Source organism: Corvus brachyrhynchos, unplaced genomic scaffold, assembly GCF_000691975.1.
Source record: "Corvus brachyrhynchos isolate BGI_N302 unplaced genomic scaffold, ASM69197v1 scaffold167, whole genome shotgun sequence".
Lineage (NCBI taxonomy): Eukaryota > Metazoa > Chordata > Aves > Passeriformes > Corvidae > Corvus > Corvus brachyrhynchos.
The window spans coordinates 6470127-6479266 of NW_008239547.1; the positions used below are offsets into that span (position 1 = coordinate 6470127).

At 35.2% G+C, this 9140-nt stretch overlaps 1 protein-coding gene across 2 annotated transcripts in view; it reads right to left on the minus strand.

Annotated features, from left to right (window-relative positions):
- Nucleotides 1-268: 268 nt before the first annotated feature.
- The window catches only part of CUL2 (cullin 2), a 40985-nt gene continuing 32113 nt past the window's right edge, over nucleotides 269-9140 (minus strand). Inside the window, exons 18-22 of one of the 2 annotated variants that reach the window (XM_017741537.1) lie at nucleotides 8845-8911; nucleotides 7526-7728; nucleotides 5009-5110; nucleotides 4168-4284; nucleotides 269-1070 (exon numbers count right to left, since the gene is read on the minus strand). In XM_017741537.1, the coding sequence (XP_017597026.1) occupies nucleotides 939-1070; nucleotides 4168-4284; nucleotides 5009-5110; nucleotides 7526-7728; nucleotides 8845-8911 (621 nt within the window). In that variant the 3' untranslated portion in view covers nucleotides 269-938. The remainder of the gene's footprint in view (nucleotides 1071-4167; nucleotides 4285-5008; nucleotides 5111-7525; nucleotides 7729-8844; nucleotides 8912-9140) is intronic. The other variant, XM_008639288.2, reaches the window with a different exon arrangement.

Here is a 9140-nt window from a genome sequence, read left to right on the forward strand (position 1 = left end):
ATACACTGGAGAAAAAACATTTTTCAGTTACCAGTCTGCTGTATGCTTTTCCATTAAGAAGGTGGTTTCACAAGCCATTGAACTCTATCTTTGATGTCCATGATAACTATTCCTAACTGTTTGTGAACTACACCACTTAAATTCCCTCAAACGTCAGTTTATTTTCTCTTGTAACGTATTCCTGCAGTGTGGGATTAACAGACACAGGGGAGGCCTTCAGGCACTGAGAATGTAAATTAGCCTAATCTCAAGAAAACAAGATGTGCACTTAACCATAAATACTTTTTATAATCACATCAAACATGACATACCTGGTATTCAGTTTTATATAAATTAGTTGTTATGTCAGACCTACTTCTGAGGTTATCCAAAACCGAAACATGTAACATTATTTCTACTCTTCAGGTCTGAATAATATTTACAGACATTAATGCTATATCCAGCTCTACAATCATTCCAGACACATTATATAACTTTATTTTTTTATTTGACAAGCAGCAGTATCATGTTCGTCATTTTTTTACATTTTAATGTAGATACAATTATTAGGTTATCTGTCATATTACAATATTTAGGTTTTTTGTGTGATTTTTTTTTTTACTTTGTCTTAAGATACATTAAAAAACATCAACTGCAAACGTGAAAGGGGAGGGGGGAAAAAAAAAAGCATGGTACCCAACCAATTCTCCACATTTCAGCAATACTTCACTCATTCTTTTAGTAAAGTTTTAAGAAATGTCGTAATGACATGAGCTTGAAATATCTATAGGCATTTTCATTGACGCTCATGACATGGCACTGGTGATGTTGTAAACAGCAGAAAAACAGGGGCTGCCAAGTGACCAATTATGGAGGCACAGGCCTGCCTCGTCCCACAGGAACACACCAAACAGTGACAGCAATGATCTCCTTACAATCATACCTGCAGGACAGCAACATCATGCTACATAACTGTATTCATCTGCAGAGGCCTGGCTTCGCTCTATGTACTGTTTGTCTATCAGGACTTCAATACACTTCTTAATCATGCTGATACTTGGGTTAAACCTAGCTCTTGATTGGCTAATTACCTGCAAAAGAAAGACACAGTTTTTGTGTTACTTTTATTTTTCCCCGTTATAAATGTCATCTAAATATTTGCTAAAGGTTTTAGGGCAAATTCAGTATATTTTTCATTTAAAACCAGAATTAAATAACCCTGGAATAGTTAATTTATAACAACAAAGAAAGCATCTCTATGCATTAGTGTCAAGACACTGAAACTGACTGCTCAGTTCACTGGTTGCTTTGGCTGCAGATCTCTTCATTCCTCTTGCTTGCTTCATTTGTCACAGTACAAATGAAGACAAATATCCATGTTAAAAATTTATCTAATATTAACACATTTCTTCACTACCACCACAGTGGAGTTCCCCTACCACTAACCTCCTTTCCTATACAATTGGAGACAATCAGGATGAACCTCTCTTCAGTCACTGAAGACAGACCTACAATTTAGTGAGTTCCATCTGGCTATGCTGGAACTTTTCAATACGTGCAGTAAGAAGTTATTTATTGTAAAAACAAATCTATATTTGCATTGTGGAAGAAATTGCCACTGCAGGCAAAACTTTAGATTTCTCTTAGTAGTTCTCAGTTTTACTTATTTTCTTGTAGAGAAGGGGACGAAATTGTGTGTAATAACAGAACGTGCAAATCTTTAAGTTGGAAAATTTTTCAAACAAAAGATCTTACTACTCAAGTGGCACAATATATTTTGCCTGTAGTTTTTAATTTCTTCTGTAAAGAAAATTATTTTTATTTCAGCTGAATATCCTGTTTTCTTTACAACTTTTCATGGCTGGCTTTGTCCCAGCTCTAAAGTTTGCTGGGGCCCTCTGTGAGCCAACAGAACTCACCAGGTGGAACTCACCCAGCAAAGCAAACAAAAAGCTCAAAAGAGTGAATTTTGTTGGGCTAACAGCCAAGGGTCTGGTATGTTCCACAGCAGTAACAAGTGAGGAGAAACTGGGTGCTAACAAGCTAAGAGATCTGCTCAGATTTCACCTAACTTAGCCCTCCAATGAAGCTGATTGTCATCACCACACTTCAAATATTTACTTAAGACAAAGAGAACAAAAGAGAGAATTTTGTATTGGTATGAGTTTTTGTTGTTGTTGTTGTTGTTGTTGTTTTCCCAAAGACAGTACATGTAAGAAGAAATACCTGATGGTCAGAATAAAAATTTTCTGGGAATGACTGGTCTGATGTCTCCTCTCTACTACTCTTCCAGACTTACTTATTTTATGGGAAAAGCTACCTCATCCTGCAGGCTACTGCAACATTGAGCTAGAATTGAAATAATCAGGGCGTAGCTAACACAATTAACAATTCCACAAAGACCACATGCTGACATATACAGGTCTACCAAGGACCTGGAATATTTTCTTGGATACCTTACCCAGAATGAAATGTGTGGTGCTGTAGTCCAAGTGTTAGAGCTAACTACATTAGGGTTAGGAGTCTCTCAAATATCTCTCTAACTGTATATATAACAGTATATATTACTATAGCTAAGAAAAAAATATTAACAAGGTGAGAAAATATTAACTATTCATAGTAAACAGACTCCTTTCAGAAAGATTCATTCTTACTCAAGAAGTCAAACCGCAAACTTTAATTGTTACATGACATATAAGAATATAACCAGAATGATAGAAGTAACAATGGAACCAGAATTAGTAACAATATCACAACTTTACTCTCTGCTTCGTTTTTAACTGAGTAACCATCAAAATATCCACCTTTCTTGCAAAGCTGAAGAAAAAAGGTCCTAATGTTACTATTCTGCAATAGCCCTGCAAGAACAAAACACAGCAAGGGCAGATAAGGTAAGTGGCCCTTCCGTTACACAAAGGAAGAAACAACCAGAAAGAATTTGTCAAAACATAAAAATTTGTATTCTATTTCACCCTTATAAACTGGTGTAAAGCAAAGTATATTTTAAGAAATTTTTCTAATAATTTGACAGTAGGCAGAAAAAAGTATTTTCAAAGATGAAAGGGCTTGCCTATCACTTTCTAGTTTTAATTACAAATTCTTACATGATTTCATCATAATTGCATGGATGATTTAAATAATGGGAAACCAAATAAAGATTTTGAGAAGAATCAGGACCTATGCTGCCTCATCTTTTAGATATTCAAAATCAGATTTCTTAAGTTAAGCTTACTTTCAGACTATTTGTGTATAAACACTTCTTCAATATCCAAAACCTTTAAGAGGCCTCACACTGCATCTTCTGGGCTTACAAACTCCCTGTTGCTGCCTTTTTTTTTTTTTTTAAATAAATAAAAATTAAGTGGTGGGTGTGGTAAACTGTTTCCTCCCTACCTCAAATTACTTAACGTTTCTTCACCTCTATGCTCAAAATGGTTGAATAAAGCAGGAACCTTTATTCCCCCTCCCACCAGTCTGCTCTGAGGCCATCCAGCAAGGCTCAGAGACACAAGAATGAATTAAACTGAAGAAAGAACACTTTGGAAGGTTGAGACATGTAAAACTGGGAACTGGTTGGAAGGAGCAAGTGTTAGGCTGAAATGAGAAATACAATTAGGCAAGCAACCAGCAGATGGGAAAGTGGGAGAAAAACTAAAAGAAACAGCACTTCCTTCCCAGCCAGCCTGTGACAGTTCACAGATCATTAATCTGGAATCTAAAAAATCTAGAGAACTGTACCACTTTGTGGAAAAGGAAGATTAAAAAGTGCATGTCTCCATACTCAGACAACTTTTAAAATTTAAGCCATGAGTTGTAATAAAATAACGATTAGAGCACAAAATTGGCTAAGTACTTCTGTGGAAATTCCACACTAGAATATCCCTATTCAGGTTTTCAACTGAACCCATAGTTCAGGCAATAATTTTTACAGGATACAACATCTCTTGGCATCGAACCAGCTAACAGGAAAGAGCAAGAACTTAATGCTTTAGTGCTAAGACACATTTACACGATTGAGGGATCCCAGCTAGAGCTCCAGTACTGCAATTCAAAGTAGACCCCAGGGAAATTCTCACTAATTTCACTGGAGTACTGGTTTCCACATGGTTGAGTTTTGTAGTCTGATGTTTTACCCTACTATCCTGAAGATTTTCATGAAATCAAGCTCAAGAGAAGGACTTTCCTTACCTCCTGAATAAGAGCATTATGTCGCAGCACTTTACGTGCCTTCATGATACGGACTATAGCAGCTTGAAGATACATTTTCCTGTCTTCATCTACAGCACTTCTGGTCTGCTCCATCTCCTGTGATACAGGAAGAACATCAATGCTTAAAATACAGTAAGACCAATAAACACTGCATAAAAGTATCTTGAATCCATACTTTTTACTTTACTAAAAGTGGTGAACTAATACAAAAATGCAGGTGAAGTTCAATTCCACACAAAGTATGACCATAAATCAAGGATATAAGGTTTCATGAAAGTCAGTAGGAAGGTAGGAGAGAGGTATCTAAACCAACATTTTTTCTAGGGAGAAAAGCAAGCAGAATTGAATATACTGTATTGAGTTTGGCAGCACATACCTATCCTGTACAAAATCCTGTGTCTTAGGAGATACACTGAGAACACAGATAAACAACACAGGAGTTGATTTTAGTTGCCAAAGGACACAAGAACACAGGAAAACAGTTGATTGGTTCTGCTGTTCTTCCAATAAGTTGCTTTTATAAACACCAGCAACAAAAAAGTCTCATGAGATAAACTAAACATCAATATCATTTGGTACATTTTGTTTATCTTTTTCTTCTACTTTCTTGTTCCCTATTTCATCTTCTCTTGCCTATATTTTAAGTACAAAAAAAGTGTGTTGCTTAAGCTTTAAACCTACAAAATTTCTTTTGTAAATCTTTCTTGTGTAGATCTTAGCGAATCTGATATCTGCTTACACCAAACTAACACAGTAAATTCCATTTTAGAAAAAGAAGCTTTCTAAGCTATTCAGGCTAGAAACACCAATGAATACTTGCCTGGGGTGTGTCTTTCTGCATTGATGTAGTAATTTTAAACTTTGTTCGTTTACTGCTGAAGTTCATATTTAATGAAAACGTAGACTCTGCCTCTATATCTTCCTGCAATAGAGAATTGTTTTTAAAAATCAGGAATGGAACCAGAAAATAGTAACAATTTACTTTGAAAAGTCACAGTTAGGGACTTACATACGTGCAAAAAATTTCAGATTTGTAGTTGGAAATTCTAAAATGCCACTTGAACCAGGTCAATTTTTAAAGCTAGTTTAACTAACCTATAAATTAAGTCTATTTCAGAAAACACTATGAAGAACTCTGCCATACTGGAATTTTGTTAACAACCAATTTCTCTTTTAATACTTTGATAGCTCATCTTAGTAGCAAACACTCTCCATTTAAAGTCATTTTCTCCCTGCAAAGAAAGTAGGATTTGCATTTATTTATGACAGGACCCCAAGGGGGAGCTGCTGCTTTCACAATTTTTACAAAAGTTGTCTTCCAGAATTTAAGGAAAAACATCTAAGCATTTTGTTATGTTACAGCAGAAACAGCTGACAAACTGCAACTTCTACACTGCACATTTCTAATTTTTTCCTGTCAGAATCTCAATTCTTTTATATATATATATATATATATATATTTCCCTGCAGTAAAAACACCTTTACATTCAACACAACACGACTGGACTGATCTCTGCCATTTCCAGGCAAGAGTCTGTAAGTATTACCAATTTCCAGCAGAACAAAGTTACTGGGGTTCTGAGACCTTGGAATCTTGCCAAATTGTCTAAAGCACAAGCGTTTTAGTAAACACTGTAAATATTTATCTGAATATGCACTCAGACCAATATTAATTCTAACTTCATATTCTACAACAAATAGTCTTTGTTCCAATATCTATAAAAATCAGGATACCAGGCATAGTATAGAAAATATAACGTGAAAGGGGAAAGACCAACAGCTTTAAAAATAAGAAACTAACAAAAAATAGGCTAACGTTAACTTTTAGCATTATTCTGCTGACATGGCTCAATATAAACCAAAATAAATTGTGTATTGAGCATGAACTCAAAAAGCATGATTCTAATAAACCAATGAAGATTTTGCCCAAAGCTTCTCATGCTCTTTCCCCCACACCCGTTCAAAAAATGAACAAACAAGCAAATGCAAACTACAATGTTTAATACACTGTACTGCTCTGTTTGGCTTAGATACAGGTAAAGAGAAGTTTGTGTATTGAATTCCACTGCTTAAGCTACTAAAGTTCACTTGTTTATTTAATAAGTAAGCTGATAGACTGTCTACTGATCTGCTATCACATTGCTGGATTGAGTACAAAGAAAACAGAAATAGTAAAGATGCTTGAACAGTCTGGAAGGTGAAGAACTGGAAAACGCAGTGGTAAACATTAAAAAGTAAAAGGGTTGGAAAGCTGTATTATTCCTTCTTCTATGACATAAGCTTTAAGACTCTGGGTGAACCTTATACAACAGACATAAATAAATGTAAATCCTTTAAGTAACAGGCAACTTTCTAAGATTATGAAAAGTCTCACTGTTTTCTGTAATAGCTCCCAGTGGATTTTTTGACCCATGGTTTAACAGACATCTTCCCAGCAATTGTTCCAACCTGAGCTCATTTCTAGATATTGGAAGCATGTCCTATGCTTCAGCCAAGCATCAGATCTTCCTTGTGATCTCACTTTCCATTTTCTAAAATTTTCCTGGTTAAAAACAAAAGCAGCTATCAGAGCAGCTTTGGATTTCTTCTTGTAAGCGAACTGAACAGCTTAGCTCAGTTTCTTCTGTCTGATACTGTGTGAATAGTGGGCTTCCTGGGCTAGCTGGAAGCACAGCTAGTGTCTGTATGGAATGCACAGGCACTTCTGTAGCGTTTCTTACTTAACAGAGAAAAGTCTGTGCCCTTTGCTGTATGGGAAAAAAGGTTTCACATAGGCCATACAGAAGGATGAGACAGAGTCAGAAAAAGAAGTATCAACCATTGCCTTAACCACAAACAAAGCTCAGATATTACTGGAGTTCCATGAAACACATGGAATGGTAAGTCTGGAAAATTGCAGCAAAAATCCTCTCACAGAAGTCCTCCTTGCTCTCTTTCTCCTGTAATCTGTCAGCAAGGAAGAACATGGTTGCTGTTGCTTTCAGTCTCTTAATCCCACAAACATTTTTTTAGGATCACTGTAAGACTCTGGTTCACTACTCAGGCTCCTTCCCATGATTCAGTACAACTTTGAAAGCAATGCAACAGAAAGAATAAACAGTCCCTGCATTATTACCTTTTCAGCAGCCCATGCTGCTATGGGCATAGAAAGCCTGTATGACAGGCATTCTACTTCCTCCTGTCTCTTCCCTTATAAATAGGGATTTACATTTTTCACAAGGGTCAAAAATAAAGCTTAGAAAAATAAAAGCAAACAATGGTATTAAAAAAAGTCCTCAACAAATATCAGAATGACAAGACTGAAAACATGAAACTTTTTAATATCATTATGGCATACCTTGTCTGAGTCATGGTTGATCATTTTGACATCAAGCAGAGATTTGATGGTTTTTGTCAGTTCCTTCTCATTCATTTGTGTACTGTCCTGAAGCTCCTTGTAACTGACAGTCTCACTGTTGTTGAAGGCAAGCAACACTGCCATTTGGTATGTTGTGACCATGGCTACATAAGGTTTGCACAAATAATTCATTTTTACTTCACCTGTAATGATACAAGTAGTATTTTATAAACTGATGAAAGGCGCTGAAAAGTCATCTGAAGCCTAACTACTAGAGCTCCTCATACATTTCCAGACATTCAACCCAAGTCTGTACTTAACACTTGAAATGGAACGATGACAATTGATGTCGTGAATTTACACATATACAATGTGGCCCATAACTACGCTGCCACCCTGATTAACTACAAATACTAGACAAATAGTGCAATGTAATTTATAATAATAAAAAAAGAGAAATTCCAAGTAGCCTCAACACATTGCAATGCACAAACTTCCATTAATAGCTTACACAGAACTTCAGAATAGTGATTAACAGGAAAGTTGTTTAAAGGAAAGATTTAAAAACAAAGTAAAACACTTGTCCATTAAAAATTTTTCATATTCTTACATTCTTTAAATTCCCATGAAAAACAAAAAGCACTGAAGAAATCTGCCTGAAAGCAGATTTAGATTTTCTGTGTGAAGGTGAGCATGAGTTAACAGCAACCTTCTGTTATCAGAACAAGATTGTCATTATATTACATTGTTGTATACTAGTATGGTTTTCACCTCCATGTGATATGTTGCAGTGCTCAGTTGTTAAAGCCTGATACTGAAAGCACTTAAAATAAAACATGATTGACTGACACTTACTAAAATAAACTAATTTAATATATATCTCCGAAGGTGTTTTCAACATATATTCCTTTACAGTAAATATAAATGTGTATTAATGTAGATACTTACATACCTGAGTAACATAGTATAATATGCATTCCTAAAATTATTTAATATTTATATAGGGGACATCTATACTATAGAAACAATTCCAGGGCAATTGTTAATAACTCAGCAGTTCTGCAGTGGTTTTTTGCAGTTAAGAACATACAACTCTAGTTTTACTTGGATTTAATAAATCACAGGTATGTAAGTTTACAAAACAGATTTTGGAAACTCTGAGTAGTAAATATTAAATTAATTTATAACACAACATATGTCTGTTCACTTTATATACAAGATAATGTTCCAACTCCCCAGTCTTTTGCCATTTTAGCAATGTTAGTTACTTTTAGCAAGTAACTGTCAGATCATAAGTTTAGCAAAGCACTTATTTTTACCTGTACAAAGATAATGTAACCAAGTAAGCTTCCTTCCACTAAAATGCTGACTGTAAAATAATTCAAACTGCAAAACAAAATGAACATCAATTAGTCACACATATAACTACTCATAATAGTTTATCACCATCCTACCACCCTAATGAAGAAATACTGGTTTTATGTCCATCACACTGCATACAAACATTGCAGATCAACTCATGACAGCATTTTCCTTTAGAAGATAAGTGATGACTGAATCCTAATTTAAGGCCTACCTCTGGTAATGAGAAAAACTTAAGCAGATTTAAAAAATC